Source organism: Mercenaria mercenaria, chromosome 3 (genome assembly GCF_021730395.1).
Source record: "Mercenaria mercenaria strain notata chromosome 3, MADL_Memer_1, whole genome shotgun sequence".
Taxonomy (NCBI): Eukaryota; Metazoa; Mollusca; class Bivalvia; order Venerida; family Veneridae; genus Mercenaria; species Mercenaria mercenaria.
In genome coordinates this window covers 91,216,679-91,243,208 of record NC_069363.1, presented here as the reverse complement: position 1 = coordinate 91,243,208, position 26,530 = coordinate 91,216,679, and the positions used below count along the sequence as shown (strand labels likewise).

The window sequence follows — 26,530 nt, the reverse complement described above, 5'->3', positions numbered from 1 at the left end:
TTTCTAGTAATAAGAGAACTATTTGTTGTTCAGCTTTAAACAATTGAGTTCAAGATCTTTTCATGTTGTACTAACACTGTTTATATTACATAACAACTCTCCAGCTTTATTAGTGGAGCAGAACCAGGACTGGCACCATCAACCTTTTGCAATCCAGCTTGATGCCTTCCTTACATAACTGTCAAAGCAGAGTTCTACTCACACAGTTGTAATAGAGGTAATACAGGTAATGAGACTTATAAATATCAAAGATAGTAAAACTAAGGAAGACTGTCTTCCTTAACTGTACTGATATGAACAGAAATATTACATCTAAAATTCTGCTCCTGCTGAAAACATAATAATTATGTTAATATTATATATTATATTTACCATCTGTAGTAAAGTTCACAAACAGTAAAAGGTTATAATTTATTATATATAGATCTCTGCAATTTATACAGCTTTCTCAATAATGTCTGCACAACGCATATTTTCCTTTAAGAAACAATTTATGAAAATCAACAATTATCAGTCACAACCTGCTTATATGTCAATCTTTCGACTTCATTCATTCAACTTCCACAACAACAAACTTTCCAACAAAAAATAAAGAAAAGAAAAACCAAACAACAAAACTCAAACTAGAAACCCACTGCTACTCATACAAATGTGCCACACATTAAGTCACTCAAAACAGTATCTCCCCTGAACTTTATTCCTGACCTAATTTTTACCTTCATTTTCCTACCAAAAATGTTTTTTCTCTTTTTATTTCATTCTCTCCCACTAAAAACATTTCTCCTCCATTTGTATGCGTACCTCTGACTGCAACAGTGATTCTCTTATCCAAATATCAATTTTGTTTCATTCAAACAGAAATTATCGCAACTTTTCAAAATCGAACAGGCTCAAATAAGGTGTAAACATTAACACAAAAAACAGTTTAACTGTGACGATTTTGTCTTACCACTAACTGTCCATTTCAGAGGAATCCCCAATCAATTCATTTATTTCTTTTAAACTATCATTTAACCCTTCTTTGCCATCTTCCTTTGAATCTACCTCTAACTCTAGGTCATGACCTAAGTCAGTATGGGTTTTACCACCTGTGGCAAGGCTCTTACGTATCACTTCTAGAAGTGCATCTGGCTACAGGATCAATATAGAATTTTATTTATAGAAACAAAGTATAACAAATCACAAGAAGGCTGGAAAAAGACCAGTAACTAATAAATGCAGTAAGGACTTGAAAAGAATAACTCCTATTACTTAATTCTTTCCCCTAAACTGAACTTGCTAAATTAAATGGGCTAAAACTGAAGGAGTAACTTGGTGCTTATTGAAATTTAAACGGACATAAATGGAATAGACATTTGAGCAGGTCAGGATCCATACTGTTCGCTAATGGTTTCTCTAATTGCAATAGGGTTTGAAAGCGAACAGTATGGATCCAGACCAGACTGCACAGATGCGCAGGCTGGTCTGGATCCATGTTGGTCGCAAAGGCACTATGTTGGTTTTCTCATGGTGCGACTCATTTTGTCTAGTTAAGAAGCACTGAAAATCTACCCAGAAATGGAACTAACAATGTATTTTCACAATTTTCAAGGGCTCTAACTCTTTTGGTAGTGGTTTGAAAAAGGCAGATTTTATATTTGACCTAGTTATATATTGCCATGAAATACAGTCTGCAAAAATTCAATTAAGACCCAAGAATTTTCTTTATATGGTCACTGAGCAGACAAAAATTCAATATGCACACCATCACTTTTCATCCACTGATACGATTTTTCATTCAATCTTTATTCAACTGGCCATTCTTTCACTGATCATTCATTCAAAATACTCATTAATATCCTGTATTTTCTCCATCTCACTCCTTCAACATTACACAGTACTGTAACACTTTACTGACATACAGTGTGAAAAAAAAACTACTTTGAAAACATTAATGTTACTGGCGGACAAATTTTTGGGAATACCAGGTTTAGGTAAATCCGCAAAATTAAATACGGACGAACAAGTAAACTTCCCATTTATCTTATATCCATGAATTTGTATCCAATGAAATTCCTGTTTTGGCCAAAACCATGAAATTTTGTGTCTACGAAATTCAATGATTTCACAGTATATGATTTAATTTGAATTACAAGGACATACACGAAAGTAAAAAGCTTTATAACACATATATTTCTTGTGATATTTTATGAATCAAAATGTTCTTGGCATAAACAACAATCTATTCACTGATAAAACAAACCTTGGCTATTTGCTTTTTGGTTGGTTTAACAACATGCCGACTGAAAATTTAATGTAGGTCATATGGCACCTTTCAAGCTTTTGACAGTGAATCATTTCAGGGCATAAATAGGAAACTGGGCTGAACCACCAACCTTACACAAGCTAAGTGGATAGCTTCTTCACATGAAGCAATGCTAAACTACAAGTAAGCTTTCAAAACCCACAGCGGTCACGAGAAAGTGATTACAAGTTAACAACCTTAACCACTCCACCACAAAGGTCCTCATGCTAAATTTCAATGAATTTACAAAAACATACTGTGAAATCATTAATATTCGTGGAGGACTAATTTTCGTGGATTTCGTGGTTGCGTCAATCCACAAAATTTAATACCAAGAACAAGTAAAATTTCCATTCATTTAATGTTCAAAAGTTGAATACCACAAATTCATATCCCCACGAAATTGTCGTTTTGACCAAAACCATGAAATTTCATGCCCACGAAATTAAATGATTTTACAGTATACTTTTCTTTATAATACTCCTGACTGTAAAAGTAAACACTATTTTGGTTAATTGTCAGGTTTTGTAGAGCAATCTCTCATTATTACTAAAAAGAAACTTGGAGTAAACTTTGTAGGTCTTACCTGTTTATCTTGTGAGACAGGTACTGGCATAGATCTCAACTGTAACACAGTCACCTGACCTTCACTGTCACCCACCAATAAACACTAAAAATATATACATTGATCAACCATTAAAACATAAATATGATAAAACATTCTCAATATGGACACAAAAATACATACTGACTGATGAAACATTACACACATACAGACTGGTCACATGTTGCAAAACTAATCAATTATTTCAAAATAAATGTTATCAAATCAAAATGATCATAATAAGATTGACAAATGTTTTACTGAATTAACACATACCAGTTTTTTGAAATATCAAAAACTGATTCAACAGAATGAAATAACACTGTAACTGTATTCATATTGAGCCATGCCATGAGAAAACCAACATAGTGGGTTTGCGACCAGCATGGATCCAGACCAGCCTGCGCATCCGCAGATCCATGCTGGTCGCAAAGCCACTATGTTGGTTTTCCAATGGCACGGCTCAAAATTTTATATGTCAAAAGTTATATTTCTCACTTTATGTCTAATAAATGGTTCTAATTTTGAAATGATGCATTGTGAATGTGTTTGCCTCCTTTTTTAAAACCTTCTTTCTCTCTCAAACACTTCCAGCATAAACTTGTTCACACAGTTCAACATTAGTTATAAGAAAGATTACCACATACATCAGAGTTCTTTGAGAATGTGACAGAGGTCTGTTTGGCACCAGATGTTGGGTTGTTGACTATGATTGGATCCAACCTGTTTAAAGAAAGAACTGTTTTTATCTCGTCTGATTTTTGGAAAAAAAATACGAGGTATTGTTTTCATTTAATTGTTGGCATTGGTGTTGGTTAAAATTTTTGTTTAGGTCACCTTTTCTCAAAATCCATGAGCTACAGCTTATAAACTATGCACACTTGTTTATCATCATTAGGTGACTATGTAGGCCAAGAACCATAACTCTTACTTGCTTTTTGTTAGAATTATGGCCCTTTTTGTACTTAGAAATTCTAAACTATAACAATTTTCTTACATACTGACCAGCACTTGCAGATGAGCGATGGCATCTGTAGGCGGCGCTCTAGTTTATACATATATATAGACACATAAAAACATTGTTTTCACAGGAATAATATTCAAAAAATTCAATGGGCTCTTGGATTTGCTAGTTTTCCTATTCTTCATTTATGTAACCAATTTTCCAGATAATAAAAATATACAGCTTAAGTTCCTGAGAACTGTAAAATCATTAATTTTGTTTGAAACAAATTTCATGGTTGCAACAATCTGTAAAATAAAAACACAATAAACAAACAAAAATCCAATTCATTAAATCTTCCAGGGCTGAATTCCACAACTTAAATCCCCAAAAGACAACAGTTCTGGTCAATACCATGAAATTCCATGCCAAACAATTTATATAATTTTACAAAAGAACTTACGTGCTAATGTTAAGGTCCCACACTTCTACAGCTCCCTCATTAACACAAGCAAACACTGTAGAAGATTTGGGCGACCAAGCAATATCATACACAGGTTTCTGTAAAACATTGATAAAATCATTAATATGTCAATATTCTTTAATAAGTTTTCCTACATTTCAAACAAACAAAAAAGATACATACTAATAATCATTTAAGATGCCAGAAAAGTGAGACATTGAGCAGATGTAACGGAATTATTTATTTCTTTCTGATGTTTGTATAATGCCAAAGTTACTATATTTAAAAAAAAAAAAACTTGTTTGTCAAAAGATCTTGTAAGATACATTTAGCATGATGGATTCAAGTATCACTTTTAGACTGTATTAATTTCAGTGCTAATGAAATATGATAGGTGAAAGTTCTGCATTATTATACGAATGTTCTGTATATGCCGTAAAATAATTAAATCAAATAAAAAAAAAAATGCTTAAACTTACAGTGGAAGAGAAAAAGTTTAATATAGGTCTTGGTTTGTCTTGATGCCATAATCTGATACTCCAATCTGCACTGCAACTTAAAAATACATCAGGTACGAATGGAGACCATACAATACCATACACTGGACCCTGAAAACAACATATAATAAAACAGAATTAATTTAATGTATATAAATAAAGAATGGAAAAAAAAATACAAAACTCTGTATGCAAGTACATGTGTATAAATGGGAAGGGTATGAAATTTACATAGTAATACATTTTATTACACCAGATTTATATAGTGCCCTATTTTCCGAAAAACATGTCCAAAGGTTCTTTACATACAAAGGCAGTCACTAAAGGCACATATTCATCCTCCACTGGTACAGACACAGAGCAATCTGACCAGAGGGACACAGCAAGAGAAAGCCTCGACAACAGAGAGAAATCAATAGTCTAGCTCTTTGCTCTCTCTAACAGGAAGCACCAACACATGCAAAGTTGTCTTTCCTGGGAAGAATCAGTACTTGCCTCTTAGTCAGGTGAGAGACACTAAAGAGCATCTGAGAAATTACAGTGCCCGAACCAGGACTCAATACCCAGACCTCTGGACTGACAATCAAGTACGTTACCACTATACTACCAGAATATGCTATGCAGACAGCCTGAGTGTTACCTATTAAGACATTCACCACAATTACTGAAGACATAAAAACTGTTACTTACAGTGTGTCCAAAATAACTTTCAAGAAACTGCTCATTATATGAACATGAACATCTGTGTATGTGACCATCTTCTGTTCCAGCCAAATAACTGAAGGAAGACGTATGCAATATATATTTAATGCCATCATAAATAAATATATCATGAAGTTCCACATAATATATTACATGTTTAAGATGCTAAGGACTTTTTAGAATTTTTATAATAACATCTACTCATATATTAGCAATATTGTGAGTCAAAATTAACTTCTCAAACTTAGAAGGATAAATACTGAACTTACATATTAGCATCACGTGTATTAAAGTCAAAACTAAGTCCTCCAGCATGACGGGATATAAATGCCTCTCCTTTCTTCTCTTTCTTCCCTCCCATTCTAGTTGGCATTTTCTTGAGTCTCATCAAATCTGTAAGAAAATGTTCAAAGCTAGAAATTTATTTCAATTAACTCGGCTCAAACATTATATTAAAACTCCACGGTGGGGATCAATAGAACTTATTCTCTTGATTTCTTCATTACAAGTAATCTGACATTTCCCAGCATAAAACACGGTAAAGAATGGGTGTGTTTAAAAGATAATCATGTCTTTTGTCAAATGATACCAAATTGTTATGTATGACAAATATACAAAAAGTGTGTTTTTTTTCAAAACTGGTCCTAATTTCAGGCTTACATTACCTTTCCCTCTCTAACGATGCTCAGAACTTTAGTAACTACATTTTCAGGCTTCCGTTTTAACTGAATCACAGACCTAAATTATTTTATCACAACAAAATTCTAAAGAGCTTTTGCTTAAATCATCAAGGCATGAACAGTAAGACATATCTTTGATTAGAGTAGCCTAATAAAACTGTAATTTACAAAACAAAGTCTTTTTTGCTTCCAAATTTGACAAATTAAATACATAACTTACCATAGCACTCAAATCCTTTCCTAATTGACCACTGACATACTCTTCCATCAGTAGAAATGGACACTAAAACCTCTGCCGATTCCTCCCCCGAGCCTCGTTCTTTCTCAATCCACTTAATCTGCCACACTGGGGCTGTATGCTTGCCAGGCGATAAACTGTAATGAAAAATATTTTGGCCATCAAATAGACAAACACTGGAATTTAATATATATTGGCATCCAACAAAAATATATGGCTGACACTGTTCCTTACTACCTTTTGTGACCTATACATTTTTGATAACTGCACTGAAAGGGCCGAAGCCTGAACATAAAATCATAACTGGGTAAACCTGTTTATTGAACCAAAATTGACATTTTGTAAATAATAAAAGAATGTTTTGGTCAGTTTTAGAAATATCTACCGAAGAAAAAGATTGTATCTACCACTTACAACCTTTTAAGAACACACAGTATGTGTTTTTGGATACCATAATTATATAGAAAATATGCTGTAAGTAGGAGTTGCGACTTTAAATTATAGAAAATTGTAAAAGGGTATACATGTATCTACAATTCCATGAACAACTTTTGCTCGACAAATACTGTGAAATTAATATTTGTGGGGGACTAATTTTCGTGGATTTCGTGGCTTAGTCAATCCACGAAATTTAATCCCAACAAACAAGAAAAATTCCCATTCATTTTATGTTCAAAAGTTGAAATCCATGAATTCATATCCCCATGAAATTGCCATTTTGACCAAAACCATGAAATTTCTTGCCAACAAAATTTAATGATTTTACAGTAGATGAATATCAGTATTAGCAGTATTTAAAAGCTATGAAGTTTCGATATGGAAAGGAAGTTTCGGTGAGAAATCTGTAAAACGAAATATACAGTTTTCTCAAAAGTTTATTTTAGCTTTTATTTCTGGGACATTGATATAATGAATTTGGTTCATAAGAATTAACTGAGACTTGTTTAATTACCACTCATTGCTCTATATATAAATGGCAATATGTCAATTTGGATTAGTTACTACAAATTTTATCAATCTTACATTCAGGGTGCTTCTGCATTCGATGTGAACTGTTTCCGAGATGGGCAAACGATTCCACTATCAAATGCCTCTTAAACACCTTTTAGTTATCATGGTCTTGTAACTCTTTTTGAAACAATGTTATTATCCTGACACACCAGTGAAATGACAAATACTGGTATATATTTTTAACTGAGAGACTGTGACCAATATCTAATTACAACAAAGCAGTGTTACTTGTTTTTCTTTTTTTCAGAACCTGATCTTAGTTACTGCATTTTCATAAATTAATCAAGTAATAAAATCGGTGTTTCTATAACAGCAGAAACTAATTTCCCTATCATCATTTAGCAACAGTTCTTAAACTGTCTCTGCTACCTTAGGACATTTTTGACTGTTCCATAAACACCAAATAACTACATGCTGTCTCACTCGAACTCTTATGATTGCTAACTAGTTTCCACATTCCACATACTAGACACCACTAATTAAAATACGAGCCGCACCATGAGAAAACCAACATAGTGTGTTTGACAAGTAGTCTGGTCAGGATCCATGCTGTTCGCTTTCAAACCCTATTGCAATTAGAGAAACCATTAGTGAACAGCATGGATCCTGATGCGCAGGCTGGTCTGGATCCATACTTGTCGCAAATGCACTATGTTGGTTTTCTCATGGCGTGGCTTATATAGCTTCAACATCTTTAGTCATATTACCTTAAAAAAGATGCAACATGTACTGGAACTAAATTCAAAACCAGTACATCCGTGCAGTCTGGTCATGATCTGCACTGTTCGCCATTCAGTTAACAGTTTTTTTGGTAAGCACCCCTCTTAACAGTTAATGGTACTGTCCAAATTGGAAGATGGACAAGTTCATTATAGAAATTTAGCAAGGTAAGTGTTAATACTTACAAGCTATCTAAGATAGGCTCATCAGCAGATTGCCGTACATTGAATACTGCCACACTTCCGTCATACAAGCCAACCTATTGAACATAAAATATACTTACTGCAATTCATACCTAATGATTAAGACTTCCAAATACAAATTATACACTTTCACAAAAACAAGGTCATTTCCCTTCTGTCTTGAGCAGAACTTTAGGAGTATCATAGATTAATACTATGGCTTGCACGACAGGTTTATACCTCAACACTTTAGGATGTCTTGATGATATATTCTACTTTATTACCAAATCCAGACATAATAATTTGTCAAATATTCTGCTTATTTGTAATGGACATATTTTTCAAATATTTCTAAAACTTGAACATTACATTTTACTTGTTAAACGTACTCATACAACATATAAACTACATACTGCAAGAAGGCTTGGATTGACCCTGGAGAAGTCCGCCGCCGTCACACCTTCCTTACACGTGTACACACGCTCTGGAAACTGTAAACACGAAAACATTTAAATACAAAAGTTGTACATCGAATACTGTTCCGGAAATGCCGAGTACATTCTTAAATTTCTACTCAAAAATTCTGATTATGCAGTACAGAGAATAACTTCTAAAATAAGAGCTATACAGTTTATATTATCCTTACATATCTTTACACAAAATACTACCTTACCTCTGGATTTTTCAGTGACCAACACATAAGCAGGCCTTCTTTCTGGTTTGAGAACTCAAACTGACCATAACCAACTGCTATTAAATCCTGAAAACACACAACTTTATGTTAAATTGATCCAATAACCTTACTCCATAAAACTATGCACTGAATACAGCAATAAATTACAGTACAAATATTTTGTTGATTTACCAACACTGACTAATAAAAGATCAATGCACTCTCTATACAAAGATAGAGATATTAAACTTTGGAAATCTTTTTTGTATGCATTTTATACTTAAGTGCATGTCTAAATGCTGTTAAAGTGACAATGTTCAATCTAAAAAAGCTACTATGTATAAAAAATATCAATCCCCACTATCTGCATAACAGAAGGTACTTAGCAACAATAAACAGACATGGAAAATTCTACAGAAATGCTGGCTCCACTAATGGTACAGACTTACTGGGTTTGATTTGTTCCAAGACAGACAGCTGACATTTCTACCCTGTGTCCCTTTACACGTGTATGACCACAGGCGATCAAAGTTTGGTCCAACATCATCAGACACGGCTAACTGTTGTGGTGCTGTACTTGTATCTTGGTCAATATCTGTAATATAACTCTAAGATAATGCATTGTCCAGACAACAGAAGGATTTCCACTAACTTTTTGCAAAATTATTGTCTTCCATTAATATAATGGTACAAACAAGCAAAGCAGCATAACAGTACTGTTGTTACATAATGTATAAATATAGGAATATGAATATATGAATATCATGCCAAAGCCATTATATTTCAGGCAATTTGCATATTTTCAAAGCTTTCAAGCTGTTACAATAAACATTAAACAAAGGGCATATTCATGACCTGGGTTCAAGATTATAAAACTGATTATGGAGACCAGTTAAAACTGATTTTGGAGACCAGTCTCGGGATGCAACTTCCTCATTGGTCAATTTCAAATTTGAACTCAGAAACATCCAATCAGATGCTACACTTAACAGACTAGTCTTCAAATTTAGATTTATAACCCCTGACCCTGTCCTGTCCTGAAAAGAAGAATTGAGAGATTGTTAGGATCAGTGATGGCAAAGACAAACCATGCAGTGATGTATTATGGTCCATGAAAAATGGATATTACAGAAGACAATACATGCATTTTAACAGGTGGGAAACAGGTGGGAAACAAAAGAGTAGATTCACACAGGATTTACCAATAAGTGCACTACTGAAATATATATCTACTCCCAGTATGTCTGGTTGGTTCGGTGTAATACCATATTAAAGTAAAATTTCAGAAATGGAATTGCAGTCAGTTGTATAGATTTCTTACAAGTAATTAAGCTCATAAGACGAAACTTGCAAATTCTTGATTTTCAACGTCTTGTGGTTTACCTAGTGAACTACTATCACTGACAACTTTTTACTTGCATGGTGATTGAGCTTTTGACCTCTGGATTGCCATGTCCAAAGTCATTCTTACTGAGCTGACCATTCTGCTACTCATAAGAAAACATTATAAAAGTAAGCAATTTGCTATTCAGCCATCCGTTAGTAAAACAACTGCACATGATCTTACAGAAATTGAAGTTTTTCGATGAAAAGACAAATATAATATGAAGAGAGAAGTAGAAATCAAAAGATCTACTAGACTGACAGGTATGGTGAGGATACAGACATTTATGCCTACTAATCTTGCATAACTGAGTCATAGATGCATTAGAGAATTAAGGACTCTACTGGGTATTTTGCAAAAAAATAATTTTGAACTTGTACATGTACCTAAACTGATAACTGAATGGATTCCTTCTTTAATACATAACACAATAGAAAATATTACTTTCCACTAATCTGACATTTTTCAGTTTGAAAACCATTCCATATGAAATTACCATACTTTAAGTCTGGGGGCTTTTGAAACTTAAATTTTGACAAATCAGTTATGTGACAATGCCTGAAAAATGAAACCGGGGGGTGGGGGGGATCAACTGAAACTGGTAAAAATACTGCTTAAGGATGACTACCCGTAATAGGCCTCAATTTCACCAAAAGCGTACATTCAACTTGATAATGTAAGCTTTGAAAATGTCAAATGATAGAAATAAGGTGCATATTGACAATTTATAAAAGTGACAGAAGTTCTCAAAAATTTCCTTTAGATAACCTCCCCCGATAATTTTGGTTTTTCATGAGTTATCTCCCCTGAAAACTAGAAAACGGTAATTTTCTCCTTTTCCCTACGGGGAATTTTAGATTTCTTTTTGATATTTGTATCAGAATCATATAATGCAGTTTTCTACCGCAAAATTTTCTCGAAACTCAAGTTCAGATTCTTATAATCAAAGAAATAATATATTTCCCATAGGCATCAATGTTAACTTCAATAACGATTATCTACCCAAAAAATTATAAAATTTAAAAAATCTCTCGGTAAAACGTTTTAAATTTTGAATGTCTTTAAAGTGACCAAATTTCATTTAAATATTACCATCCAGTTACAAGATATGAAATATGGCTATTACACCATGTTATCCTTAATAGTAATAGAATTCAAATCTGTCATTACTAAATTCATTACCGTTTACTACTTGTCATACCGTCTGAACAGAAGAGCTGAACTCTACTTACTGCTCTGAGGCAGAGTTGACAGGTTACTAGTTTGTAATGCTTGAGCAGAGTGAGCAGGGCAAAAACAGTTTTATTAATTGCCAGGACCAAGGCTGAGTGGTCAGTTACTTTACAGGTTGGAGTAATTATTTTGAATGACAGCCTACTCAACCATAGAGATTTCAGCTAAACTTGAGGAGAGACAGTGGAAAGTAGTGGTGGGGCAGTGGATCATGCAAAAATAATAAATAATCTCAGCCACTTAGTGATAATTCAAGTATTTATTCAAAGACATTACAAGCTGTGTAGATCTTACAGAGAATCTGCCTTTCTTATCAGCTCTAATCCAATACACAATCTTCCTATGTGGAACATGTGGCAATGGACTACACTTTGCCTTAGCAAACTGTGCTTTGCTACAAAATTTGTTTTCTTTTGTTTTTGTTGGGTTAAATGTCACGCAAACAGTTACATTTATTCATTTTGTTAGGTTTAATGTCGCACCGACACAGCTTTAGGTCATATGGCGACTTCCCAGCTTTGATGGTGGAGGAAGACCCCAAGTGCCCCTCCGTGCATTATTTCATCACGAGCGGGCACCTGGGTAGAACCACCAACCTTTCATAAGCCAGCTGGATGGCTTCCTCACATGAAGAATTCAAAGCCCCGAGTGAGGCTTGAACCCACATTGATGAGGGGCAAGTGATTTGAAGTCAGCTACCTTAACCACTCGGCCACGGAGGCCCTCAAACACAGTTACAGGTCATAGAGCAACTTTCCAGCTTTTGATGGTGGAGGAAGATCCTAGGTGCCTCTTTGGGCATGATTTCATCCCAGGCAGTTACCTTAGTAGAACCACTGACCTTCCATAAGCCAGCTGGATGACTTCCTCACATGTTGAACTCTATGACCCAAGCGAGGCTCAAACCCACATTGGCGATGGAAAAGTGATTTGAAGTCAGCCACTTGGCCACTGAGGCCCCTTCTACAGAATTAAACTTCCCCTGCTACATCTGATTAAAACTTGCAACTTGATGGTTAGTTGCCTAGAGCTGTTATGGCACATACTGGTAATTCAAATTCGGGACAAATGAGCCACACCATGAAAAAACCAACATAGTGCATTTGCGACCAGCATGGATCCAGACCAGCCTGCGCATCTGCGCAGTCTGGTCAGGATCCATGCTGTTCACTTTCAAAGCTTATTGCAATTAGAGAAACTGTTAGCAAACAGCATGTATCCTGACCTGACTGCGCAGATGCACAGGCTGGTCTGGATCCATGCTGGTCGCAAATGCACTATGTTGGTTTTCTCATGGTGCGTCTCAAATGTGATTGTAACATTCAGGACATTAACAGTGCAGAAGGGAATATAAGCACACAACAACACAATATTGACACACAATGCTAGTGAAGTGGGTGGGGTGTCATATCTACATGTCACACAATATTACCAGGAACAGCTTCCTCAGGTTCACTTCCTAGCAAGTTGACAAAAGACATGTGAACATACACATGCATTGGCAGTGATAATATAAGGCGTGGCACAACATACAATATTTCATGCATGTGATGCACATTAATAATAAGTGTTATAGTTTACTTCAGTATTACCTGCTACAAACAGTACATAAATTATACTTCCAACAGTTCATTTCCTTTTTTTTTGAAACAGTATCAGCTTGTTTTTATGAAGTCATGTACATGCCACTAATCTTGAAAGAGACTAACTGTGTAGTTTTCATTTTAAAGTAAGTAATTTTATCTCCAAAGTATGTTGATTGTTCTTTCTTAATTATGTGTTTTCAAACCAAAATAACAACATATACTTGCAATACAACAACAAAATATAAATTATTTAGTTTTAATTGATTTTCAGAGTTGTTTGCAGACATTTCAGCTCTGTATACACTGGTATGCAAACAGTAAATTTCATGTTGAAGTGGAAAAACATGATGTTTTTGACAGAAACTATAATGTATCGATTTATTAACCACTACACTGATTACAAGGTAATTTGTTGATAAGTATATTGAAACATCTCAATTAAGCTGTATTATAACTTCAAATTACATCCTTAAAGGAAAATTATCACAAAAAGTATTTGAGTAACTTCCCATTTTTTGGTCAACTAAATGGTTTATATAAATATATATTTTTAGGGATTGTACTGAAAATCATGAGACTCTATCACTGCAAGTTCTGAGAAAAGAGCAATAATTAATAAAAACATTTTAAATATTCTTCTTAGGTATATATCTACATGTAAATTCAAACAAACTGTAGAACTATTATGTTTATGTCTAAATTCATCTACCCGTATATTATAAAACAAGAGCACCGCCTTGCGGGTGCTGACGCTCATCTGATTTTTTTTGTGTAATAGAAATATTGTCCTACCCATGATTTTCTAAGTCTAAAAAGGGCCATCATTCTTGCAAAAAGCAGGATAGAGTTATGTTTCTTGATGTACAGTGTCCACTTATGATGGTGAAAAACTGTTGCAAGTTTTAAAGCAATAGCTTTGATAGTTTATGAGAAAAGTTGACTTAAACATAATACTCAACCAAGAAAATGATTTTCTAAGTCCAAAAGGGGCAATAATTATTGCAAAAATCAGGATGGAGTTACGCTGCTTGCTGTACAGAGTCAGCTTATGATGGTGAACAAGTGTTGCAAGTTTCAAAGCAATAGCTTTGATAGTTTAAGAGAAAAAGTTGACCTAAACATAAAACTTAACCAAGAAATCTGATATTTTCTAAGTCCAAAAGGGGCCATAAATCTTGCAAAAAGCAGGATGGAGTTATGTTTCTTGCTGTACAGGGTCAACTTATAATGGTGAACAAGTGTTGCAAGTTTTAAAGCAATAGCTTTGATAGTTTAGGATAAAAGCTGACCTAAACATAAAACTTAACCAAGAAAACTGATTTTCTAAGTCCAAAAGGGGCAATAAATCTTGCAAAAAGCAAGATGGAGTTATGTTTCTTGCTGTACAGGGTCAGCTTATGATGGTGAACAAGTATTCCAAGTTTCAAAGCAATAGCTTTGACAGTTTGGGAGAAAAGTTGACCTAAACATAAAACTTAACCAAGAAATCTGATATTTTCTAAGTACAAAAGGGGCCATAAATCTTGCAAAAAGCAAGATGGAGTTATGTTTCTTGCTATACAGGGTCAGCTTATGATGGTGAACAAGTATTCCAAGTTTCAAAGCAATAGCTTTGATAGTTTAGGAGAAAAGCTGACCTAAACACAAAACTTAACCAGGCAACGCCGACACAGACGCCGACGCCGACGCCGACAACCGCTCAAGTGATGACAATAACTCATCATTTTTTTTCAAAAAATCAGATGAGCTAAAAAAAATGCAGAACCATTGTGTTTAAGACTAAATGAAGTACACACTATAAACACAATTATTAAAATAATGGTACCTTAAAATGCTGTAAAATCCAGAAATGTAGACAGGTTTGAGTAAATGTACGGATAAAAATATTACCTTTAACAATACTGAAACCCCGGTATAATGCTTGTTTGCCCTGGTACGTGTTTAGGTTAATTACTCTCTCCATCACAAACAGATCTGTCTTGAAACTCTCTGACTGAAATTACGTGGTTCAGAAAATTGTTTCATATGCAAGATGTAAAGGTTGTTTGTTTGGCTATCTTAAGAGTTAGCATGTAGACACAAGGGTCGTGATGACACTGGTATTGTTTGTCTGAATTTTCAGCTTGGCAGTTAATGTGAATGCTTATAAAATTATACACAATGGAACAAAACCTTCATTTTATGTTCAAAAGTCGGAATCTAAAAATTCACATCCCCATGAAATAGCTGTTTTGACCAAACACAAAATTTTGTGCCCAAAAAATGGTAGGATTTCAAATAAATAATAATTTTATTTCTTATGTGTAAAAATAGATAGTATCATGTGAATACTAATGGCAAATAGGTATATGTCAAACAGAAAAAGTTCGGATCATGATATTGAAACGTCCTGAAAACTCCTCGATTGTATGTTTCAGATCCATTTATGAAATATCTAATAAAACTATAAATAGCTGTTAACGTTCAAAAGCAGTATAATATATCATTTACATATCTAACCTGAATGATTTTGTCCTCATCTATTGCAGATGCCTCTGTTGGAACAGAGGAAACCCCAGTTTCTCTGCTAGCAAATATACTCTCTGACCCAGCAAATGATGATGTAAATGTTGCTCTGCTATCTATAACAGTAATTGCAAAAAATATATTCACAATTTTTTAAAGACACTGGTACAAAATATTTATACTTTCCATAACTGCAAACAGCTTAAAAATCTACCTGTATTGAATGGATTAAAATGGTTTCAAGTTGTTGGAACTATATTTTGTCTTACCATTTATACCTCAAAGTAAGCAGATATTTCTGAATAAATTAAGTTTCTAACACAAGCAAAAAGTAGAAAACATAAATTTCACATCAAAAGCAATGTTTAGATAAAAATAAAACAAACAAATGAATATTATGCAAACCAAATAACTACTTTCTGCAACACAAAGACCATTTATGTTGATTCTGATACCATTTTAAAGGTCCCGTAATACCTTCTTACCATTTTAAAGGCCCACAATACTTTAGTTTTAAGCATGCAGCACAATTATCAGGTTATAAACAATCAGCTGTATTAACATGTATATCTGCTTCTATAAAATTTTGAAAATGGTGTCAATAATTTACATGTAGATAAGAAAACTTTATAAAAAAAATTAAAATTTCTTATTACCTCCCTTTTGTATGCAACACTTTATATAAACTTCAAAACTTTGAAAGAGACATCCTCATGACAGCTTTATCTCTCATAAAAATTACAAAACTAACAAAATTTTAGTCATAAAACTTAAAGTTCATCAAACAACTTTTCCCAGGGTTCAGAGTAATGAACTGTATTTTTTTTCCCAGCAAATTCAAATCACAGCCTCTCCACATGAAAAAAAAATTTAAAAAATAAATATTTTTTGTCTAATGTCTTTAATCAACATTCATTTTATTGTATCAAACGGTTTTGAAACTTTAAAAATCCTATTTTTGTTTTGTTTTGATGGCTCTTATGCCATTTTGTAAAATCAAAATGCAGGTACAGTTGTTCTAATCTAATATGCAAAAAATGCCATGTTAGTGGTCATTCCTTTACATGTAAACAAAACACATCTTCCAAAATCATGGATTTTAACATTAAGCTATTTTCACTGTGCCTAGTTATTAATCAAACACAAAATAGATAAGTTCAAAACTTGTAACAGGGAAGCACCATTTTCTACCACCAAATGTAAAAAAAAACACAGTAAGAAAAATCCATGCAAGTTCATGTGCACTCCACCTACCTTCAACAACCTTTGCCTTTGCTAATATAGAGAAATTAAAATCTAATTGTTGCAGTGAAATTAAAAAGAACTACCTCAACACATTCCTCTGTTATGTAGCAATAAAAAAATCAATAATAAAGCATACCATCTATACACATGCATATTAAAATGTACAATTAAGATTGAGTAAAATAAAAATGTCCCGCATGCTGTTTGAAACCATCTAAATCACAAGATTTCTGAAAAACCTTGTTTGTAGACCAATGTAAAGCAGAAATTTAACATAAATTCCAGACATTCTGACAGCCATTCAAGCAAGCTAACAAATTCCAAAAGGACTCTCAGACAGATTTATGTCAATTTTATTTGTTTCTTTTGAGTTTAACGCTGTTTTTCAACACTATTTCAGTTATGTCACGACAGGCAGTTAACCTAACCAACATTCCCGGATTCTGTACAAGTACTGAAATTGTTCTTAATTACAGGTAATTGTTCTCTACTTCCATACATGAATCAAAGGTGGAAGACAAATGATTTCAGACACAATGTCTTTTATCAGATCGTCATGGAAAACATTTGCCTCATTTATGTCAAAGTTTTATTACTGAAATTGTGTATTACATTTTCACTTGATTTTCTTTAGAAAGTTAACAATTGTGTAGAAATATATATATATGAGGTTCGCACATGTATAATAGAATGGAAAAACTAATATATCTGGAATAAAACTATAAAATCAAATTGCAATCCATGCATATGCAAGAAAATAAATTAAATAAATAGCTGGTGATAAAACTATATGAGCCGCGACATGAGAAAACCTACATAGTGGCTTTGGGACCAGCATGGATCCATCCGCGCAGTCTGGTCAGGATCCATGCTGTTCGCTTTCAAAGCCTATTGCAATTAGAGAAACTGTTAGTGAACAGCATGGATCCTGACCAGACTGTGCTGATGCGCAGGCTGGTCTGGATCCATGCTGGTCGCAAAGCCACTATGTTAGTTTTCCCATGGCATGGCTCATATAAGAAGGAATAAACTACTATAAATCCTCATCCAATTGTACAAAATATCTTGGGTGGCAAATATACCTGTGCGAAATAAACTTTCAAAGGTACTGCCATTATAACGTCCTAACAAGAAATTAAAACATATGAAAACAGTATTTTATCTGATTAACATAAAGTATGTTTCTCTTCTAATTATAAATGAAACTTGTCCAAAACAAAAGACTGGACTAGGCAATGTAAGAGAAACAATTCCAAAATATTAAAACAAACTATGGTATATTAAGTACAACATGAAGGCTATGGTATTTATAACGTATTGATATCATTTGCACATTACAATATCAATTGTACCTCGTGTTGTTTCTCTTGTCAGAGAGTCTAATAAAATATTGGTTCGTACTTGTAAAACACACTAGTCAAAAGGTTTCATTTTTGTATAATATACTTGCACACAGGCCTTCTTTTCTTTCTAAGTGAAACTGTAGGTCAACCATATTTCAAGCAAAACTGAGCATAGGAAAATCATTTTTCAAGTAAAACTGAGATTTGGACAAGTCTGTTTAAGCTAAAAATAGGTAATATCACTTTTATATGACGTCAGGCAAGTTAACAAAATTTACTTAGCAGGGACAGGAAATCTATACCACAATATTTGTTTATTAAAAGCTCAAGCTGGCATGAATGGGCCAGCTGTTTTTGAATTATCAAAAAAAAATATAAGAAACATAAAAAAGAAATCCAACTATTCAATTTCACTTAACTGAACTGTATTTTTCCTATCACTAGTAATATAATTATTACCTATTCTAACAGAGGCAGCACTTTTCTCTCTAACAACAGTATCTGGAGTATCTGTGGAGGCCGGTTTGGCTTCTTCCTCCCCTTCTTTTGGACTTCCTGGTCGGGAAATTGTTCCCTCCTCATCATCTTCAGCTGCTTTACCTTTCAAAAATAGGACAGAACAAATAAAGGAAAAGAACTACTGCTGACTTCATTGAAGGTGGTATATGCCAGCTTACATAAGGGGAAAATATGGTGTCACAGTGTCCAAAATATCAATCACTACTTAATAATTCAGATTTTATAGTAAAATTTGTCAATTCTTTTTTTAATTTTTTCTCACTTTTATTTATGTTAAAACTTTCATATAGCTTTACCTTACTACAGTTGTTTTGAAATGTCAAGCAATCCCCTAAAAAGTTCAAGCCGGTGTTGTTGCTTTTGAAAAATTTTGTCAATGCCGATTAATATTTGTACTTCTGCTTTTCAAGACAAAAATAATAGGGAGAATTAGACTTTTAAGTTTACCCTTAGCATTCTTTTCAATCTCTTCATAAGTGTCATACATATCCCATGTTGTAGCATTCACTCCCATCTCCTGCAATAGAAAGTAAATTTGTCTAATTTAACCATGAGATTTTATGAATGAGATTTCATATTTGCACAGGTACAGGCAGGATTTTATTCTATTTTTAACAAAGGCCTGAGCTGACATAACTTTAAAACATTGGAATTTACACCAAAGCTAGACATAGCTGTTTATAAAACACTTGTTAATCATTATTTTGTCAGCTAAAGTCTGGTGCTTTTATGTGTAGCCAGTGACTGAATTTGATTTTTGAAAATTCATAGACTACTAGACCTTGACTGTATTTTGACTTTCTGGAGTGCACATACTAGAATCTAACCCTCTCCACTGTCAATCAAAACTGCCCATGTATGAGTAACTTACACTATATCCTATTTTGCTTGTCTGTACCAGTTTACATTTCTGTGGTTCATTGAAGGTGTTCATGCCTCTCTCAGCATATCTGTCATTTCCCTGCTTGTTTTTCACCAGCTAAAATTTTAAAACGTAAACATAAATTATGCGATTCAATATCATAAAATATGTACGTTTCATTTCCTAGTCAATAAATGTGCACTCATTTTCAAGTCTCATGCATAGTAATTTATACATTTGTTACATTAAACATGTGTAGTGAAAATAATGTCTTAAATATTCCAGCAAATATTCATGCAGTAATTTAGGTTAATAGTGTGGACTGATTTCAAAGTAAATTTACGAGCATAAATATTCAAGTAAATAAAAATAAACAATTTTCTTTTATAAACATCAAATGTTTCATTTGTTATAAATTTGTTCTAACAATATGGCAATCCTTGAAGTATGACAGGACACAACATTGTAAACAGATAAAACAATTATTCTTTTGGATTTTAAATTATTTTACAATTTTTTATGAAAAAAACAACCAAAAGAGACCATGCAATGATTTTCATAGCAGTAAAAGGAAAAAAATATTGAACAATTCTGATAATGCTTGAAAACAAGAATCAGTTGAGATCCATGAAAACCAACCAGCAGTTAGGTGAAATAATGGCAATGTACTTGAATGACAAAAATACAACAAGTCTGGAAGCTTACAATAGATAAAGAAACAACATTATTACCTAGAGACAATAACAAAATTCCTATCATTTGGGATTCAAAATACATCAATATGCTACATTCTGTCCAAAACATTTATTAAATGGAAAGATGACTGACTGAATAAATGTAACCAGTAACTTTATGATTTACAGGCATGTGAGCTCTTTGATATAATTTACCTGAAAAGAGCTTTACATAAATTGGGGAAGCATTTTACATGTCTGAAAATCATTGGCAAAACTTCTGGCATTTAACAACAATGCAACACACAATATATATACATGATTAGAACATTTTCAGGTAGGAAGATTTAACCATATATATATGTAAGATAAATGATACTGACATCTTTTCTTACCCTAATACTCTGTTACAAACCATGGAAAATGCAGGAATCAATATTGAAAAACTCACTTTCAACAAAAAGTGTAATTAATACTTGTTAATCCTGTCATTTTTTTCTCAAACTAAAGAAATATCAAAAAATGAAAAACAAGTCAACAAAATAATAGAGAAAGCAACTGTAAGTGTTAATTGTTGTTTCATATAACTTCTCACAAACTGTATTTGTTGAATTTCTCATTGGAATTGTACACCCAAAAAATTATATTTTTCAATTTTAAACTTTGGAATTTTTTGGATATGTATCTTTTTTGTACAGTTTGTTTGAACTGAACTGCAATTATGTTGACTATTTTAAACATTGAAAACAAAATGTGATCATAAATTTTCAGTGTTCTTTTTAAATGAAAAGTATACTAGGAAAAAAAAAACATTTTTTTTACAGATAAAGTATCAAGGTATCTAACAGTCTGTGCAGACAACCAAAAATTGTTATTCACTTACATCTTGATAAGCTTCATTCTTCTTTCTTACACTATCTGCCTCGTCACTTTCTGTCGACACACAGACTCCCGGCATGTCAAGCAGCCATATTGTCTCTGTCTCCGTCAGAGTGAGATCAACAATCTTCTCTAAATCTTCTTCCTGTAAGTCTTCTTCTACATCTACTCTTTTATGCTTGATCTCTGAAAATGATCAAATGCAATATTTTGAATAGGACTGCCAAGATATTGCTAACATTGGTGGCATATATCGAAACTGCACATCAAACCAATATTCTGTTCTTCTTGAAACTTTAAGACACATTTTGGTATGTTAATTATCTTTACTGTAAGTGTTACTGTTGTCTGAACTTTGACAAACTCGCATTCTGCCAATTTGTACTGCAAAATATACTATTTTTAGAAACGAAAATTACAGACAATACCTCTCAAAATGTTTAGTTGAGCATGCCTTTTAAAAAATATAGGAAAGGCATAGCCCTGAAAACTATGAAAATGGAAATGCTGCTCTTAACTTACAATAAAGTTTATCGCCAGTTTATGATTTACTTACCTCCCCATGCCGTTGATATCTCCTGTGATTGGTCAGTCTCGTCCGGCTCTGCCATAGACTCAGATCCTGTATCATATGACTGACTGAACACTGACCTGCAGCATAAAACAGACTTAAACAATAAAATACACCCATATACACATCAATCGTTTAAGGTAGTGGACCCATAATGATAATCAGATATTTCCATGAGATTACGTATCCCCTGTATAACGATTTCAGCATCATTCTCACATATATAAAATCATTTTCATAACAACCAGAGAATGCCGAAATCACTTACAGAAAATACGTTGCGGGTAATTTAACGAAAATTGCCGATCTTCATTATGGGTCCATTACCTTAAAGTGACTTGTCTCCAGATTAAAACCTGTATACACTGCAACCTCTTGGCAGTGACTATTGCTGGGATTATTTGATGTGTTTTTTGGCGAGATTGTTGCACCACTGAGGTTTACTTCTAATGGGAAGCGAAATATAGATGTTTGCTTAGTTTCTCAGTCAGTGTCAATAACAGAGGTTTTATTGCATCATAATGATCTGATAGATATTAAAAGACATTTCCACAAAAGCTGTAGGCCTACATTCTTTTTAAATACAATAACAAGATACAAACCATTCAAGATTTTAAAGAATGAAATGTCATTAAGTATTACACACCATCTCATAGTTTCTTAAATAAAATCTGAAGTATTTGCTATCATGAATATTAGGTGTCTGGTATAAGAAGTAGGTTTAAAATTCACCCCTATTAAAATTTTCCATCATTGTTTGAAAAGTTCCCAAAATAATCCAAACAACACTACAAAATATAAACATAAAATTCATCAAAAAGCATGGGTTGCTTCCCTTTAGCTTCGAACTACTTTTACTAACCTTGTAAAAGGTCCTCCACCAAATGTGCTAGCTGTCACTGTGCCTGTGTTATAAATAGATGCTTGTGACATTAAGTCTGTTGGCTGTAATAAACAGAATAAAATTTACATGAAAATATGTCAAGAACAGTTTTATTTCAAATGACCTAATACATTGAAAAAAACTTTTAAAGAACAGACAATACCAGGTCAGTCCAAATGTTTATGCAATTACTTTCCAATTTATAAGTTAAACTAAAACCACACAAGTCATACTGGAAAAAGAATTATTTTATGAGCTTAAGTATGCCAACTGAATAGCTTCCTTAAACCTGAAAGGATGATGTCTTGTCCTGGTAGACCTTGTGAGTAATTTGTATAAGTTGAGATTAGAGAAGCTTTGGATCATATTCATAAAGGCCGTAACTCCAGCAATACAGAAAGGTTGGACAAGGCTGTAAATCTGTGTTACTGATCTCCTGTGTTTCTCACTGAGGTTTACAAAACATGCAAGTCTTCACACTCATGAAGCAAGCAAACTTAGTAACGTACATTAGAACAATAACATGTATCATTCATAAATAACCTGTTTTAAAGGTGGATAATCAGATTTTGGCCATGTAACAGATTTGTTCGGAACTTTAGCATCTGATCATTTACACTCATTTATGTTCACTTAACACTTAATACAAATTAGATTTTCACTGGAGGTATTTTTAAAATTTCATTTTCCTATCCTGGTTGCCCAACCAAGATAGAGTTATTTTATCATAAGTATAAATTTGATAAACATTCTTTGCCTAAGGAAATGTATAAATATTAGATATACTGTAATATATTTGTAAAATATTTGCATTAAAAATTATGTATTTAGATGGAATTCATTAGAAACGCAAGTTTGAAAAATTATTATTACCTCCCTTTGCCTATCTTGGTAGCGCAACCAAGATAAGATTGGAAATAAATGAATTCAGAAGCTACACACAGCTTTTAAACTTGCATTTTGGTTCAGATTGTTCAATAGTTGATATGTCTATCAAATACAAATGTAAAACTAGACATTGTATCGAAATAAAAAGAAATACCCAGCTTTTTATATACTTTCATATTAAAGGGGAGTAATTACAAAATTTACTTACCGTGCCGCCAGAACTCTCAGCAAGGAGGTTGCTCTGTTTCTGTTTAGCCTGATTTGGATCTCCTAAATGTAGAGGTTGAGGAGTAACATCATTGCCAGTCTCATCATAGATCTGTAACAATATATATAGCACAATGTTAGACTTCTTATCTTCTCACAGGAGTTGCCACTTGCATATCATAAATTATTATTACAGTTGAAACTCAATATCTCGAACACACTTAATTTCATTACGGCTATCTAGGAAACAGTTTCAAGTCTAGTCCATAAACACATGCACATAATATGATATTTTAAGTCCAATTTTGTCTAGAATTGATGTAAAGCACTCAATCCCTTGAAATTCAAGACACCGATTTTCAACTGTATTTTAAATTATTTACATCTAATGTATTCTGTGGACTATAGATGTGAACATTCAATAAGTGTAACTGTTGATATCTTTTTGAATTCTTGACCGAACAAATCATTATACATCTGAAATTTGCAGTTGCTGAGACAGCAGACTACTTCAAGTTAGCAGATTTATTTTTTTTACCGACTTTCAACTTTCACGGAAAGGTTGGCATAACCTTTGAAATGGCGAGTTCCTTTAGCTTACTACAAGTAAATGAGGGTTGCTGCTTTAAGCAATAATCAAATATATAACTATCTTGGCAAAATATATAAAACTGTATAATTATGTAGACCTATAATCACAATTTATGTCATATAGATCTAGCATTTACATTTTTGGGGGGCATTACATGATATTCATATACCTGATATAGGGTGTTTACTTATACAACTATTAGTGTGTAATATTAATTTCAAACTTTACACAATGAATTGTTTATTATACACATATTTTTAAATATGAAATCTAGTACAATTTTATCTAGATGTAACTAATGAATTAATGTTATATGTGGGTAAACTGAGCAAAATTTCATGTAGATGAACATTTTTGGTTGAAATAATGCCAAAATGGGCCCTGTAAATAAATTTACCTGCACTGGAGCCTTGTGAGGTTTGCCTCCATCTTGAGCATTTACAAGACTTCGTGCCTTACTGGCTGAGGATGGAATATTAGTTCTTGAACTTCCATATGTTGTTCCTCTTATTGTTCCATACTTACTTTTCATGGTGGATGCACCGTGACTCTTTTTAGATGTTGTGCTTGCTCCAACATTATTGCTAGAAAAAAAAATTCATAAATTATAGTTGAAACGGAGAACAAAAGTTTCTGTTTTGTAAGATATATATACTTCTTTTTACGTTTATATACTTTCAAGGAAGTCAGTTGTGAAAAATCTATAGCTAAAAGAACCAAACACAGAACATACAGAAAGCATTGTCCAAAAAATAAACATTTAGAAACAAATATACTGTGTGCAAACTCAGTCAATCCTGGACTAAACATTAACGAGAAAAAAGAAATTTTCAAAACATTATCCTTTTCTTACACCAATGAATCCATTCTGTCTTGCCAATAAAGTACACATTATAATTAGAAGAAAATGAGTTGGGGATGAGATGGAGGTGGGGCGGTATATGCCATAATATTGCAGCCATGTTCTTCTATATATGACATTTGGACATACTCATATAAGTCCATCTTTATATGATTAATCTTCACTGTCATGACCTTGTGAATCCAGTCATAATTGCTAGACGATTCGTTGAAACAGGGGAAAAAAATGACATATCTCTACAAAAAATTATGTATTAATGTATATTGTCAGGTTCATATAAAATGCTGATTCAATTGTGCTATGACACTAAAATTTAGCTCAGTAAATTCTTAATGCTATCCAGCACTGATATGTAAGGCTAAGTGAAATGCATCAACTGTGATGCATATTTATGATGTTAAGTCATCACAGATGAACAACAAGTCTATATAAAGGGTCAGTGGGTATGGCTTTTTCTTCTATAACAGCAACTGTTGAAAGGCTCTTTTATCTAATAAAATTTCTTTTAAATCATAGTTGTTTTTCTTTACACAGCTTGAATACTGGTCCTCTATATAGCAGCCTTGGCAAAAATCCCTCACATACAAAATTGAATGAGTATTCGATACATATGTAACTATGGTCAAACTATTGAAACTAGCAGTGTCACCCAAATGCTTCAAGATCTCAACTGGCAATCCCTCAAACAACGTCACAACAAAAATTCCCTAATTATATTTTTTTTAAATTAAGTACATTCTTATTGCAGTTGACCAAAACCACCTCATACCTACAAGGAACCTGAACTACTTGATCCCACATCTCATACGCAATACCATTCTAAGTCCTTTTTCCAAGAACAATTTGTTCATGAAATGGTCTTCCCCTGCACATACAGTCCAGCCCCAGTTTGATTCTATTCACTGAGAGGCTGGCAACTGTAACCTTCTAATCTATATCTATGTTTTTAATCTTAGTAAACCGAGTTCTTTTTAACTTTGCACTTGATGAGCTTACTCATCTTTTAACAGTCTGTCCCAGACAAGTGCCTCCCAGTTATAATAAGAATTGATTGTTGGACAGTACACAGTGGATGTATCCTCGATAGATGTAGACAATTATCATTTTCTTTAGGCTTACTCATTTGGCTTATCGTTATGACTTATTTTATGATCTGATATTTTATAGTTGTCATCTCTCTAAGCCTTACCCATATCTGCATTCTACTGTTAGGAAAACAAAGACATTAAAAAATCCAAAAAAGTCATAATATACTGGTCAGACTTACTTGCTTTAATAATCTAAACATTAATATTCATGT

The 26,530-nt window shown here is 33.2% G+C and overlaps 1 protein-coding gene across 6 annotated transcripts in view; it reads right to left on the bottom strand.

The window, feature by feature from the left end:
* LOC123524061 (dynein axonemal intermediate chain 4-like) overlaps nucleotides 1-26,530 on the bottom strand; it is a 29,285-nt gene that overhangs the window by 448 nt on the left and 2,307 nt on the right. Inside the window, exons 2-25 of one of the 6 annotated variants that reach the window (XM_053539262.1) lie at nucleotides 24,766-24,952; nucleotides 23,778-23,888; nucleotides 22,661-22,743; nucleotides 21,784-21,878; nucleotides 21,232-21,413; nucleotides 19,684-19,791; nucleotides 19,260-19,329; nucleotides 18,753-18,893; nucleotides 18,033-18,074; nucleotides 15,700-15,821; nucleotides 15,091-15,193; nucleotides 13,047-13,073; nucleotides 9,447-9,592; nucleotides 8,998-9,084; nucleotides 8,738-8,815; nucleotides 8,328-8,401; nucleotides 6,394-6,548; nucleotides 5,763-5,886; nucleotides 5,482-5,569; nucleotides 4,774-4,902; nucleotides 4,295-4,392; nucleotides 3,536-3,611; nucleotides 2,871-2,954; nucleotides 950-1,131 (exon numbers count right to left, since the gene is read on the bottom strand). In XM_053539262.1, the coding sequence (XP_053395237.1) occupies nucleotides 952-1,131; nucleotides 2,871-2,954; nucleotides 3,536-3,611; nucleotides 4,295-4,392; nucleotides 4,774-4,902; nucleotides 5,482-5,569; nucleotides 5,763-5,886; nucleotides 6,394-6,548; nucleotides 8,328-8,401; nucleotides 8,738-8,815; nucleotides 8,998-9,084; nucleotides 9,447-9,592; nucleotides 13,047-13,073; nucleotides 15,091-15,193; nucleotides 15,700-15,821; nucleotides 18,033-18,074; nucleotides 18,753-18,893; nucleotides 19,260-19,329; nucleotides 19,684-19,791; nucleotides 21,232-21,413; nucleotides 21,784-21,878; nucleotides 22,661-22,743; nucleotides 23,778-23,888; nucleotides 24,766-24,952 (2,590 nt within the window). In that variant the 3' untranslated portion in view covers nucleotides 950-951. Of the gene's footprint in view, nucleotides 1-949; nucleotides 1,132-2,870; nucleotides 2,955-3,535; nucleotides 3,612-4,294; nucleotides 4,393-4,773; nucleotides 4,903-5,481; nucleotides 5,570-5,762; nucleotides 5,887-6,393; nucleotides 6,549-8,327; nucleotides 8,402-8,737; nucleotides 8,816-8,997; nucleotides 9,085-9,446; nucleotides 9,593-13,046; nucleotides 13,074-15,090; nucleotides 15,194-15,699; nucleotides 15,822-16,959; nucleotides 16,981-18,032; nucleotides 18,075-18,752; nucleotides 18,894-19,259; nucleotides 19,330-19,683; nucleotides 19,792-21,231; nucleotides 21,414-21,783; nucleotides 21,879-22,660; nucleotides 22,744-23,777; nucleotides 23,889-24,765; nucleotides 24,953-26,530 lie in introns of all 6 variants that reach the window. The other 5 variants (XM_053539263.1, XM_053539266.1, XM_053539264.1 and 2 more) reach the window with 5 other exon arrangements.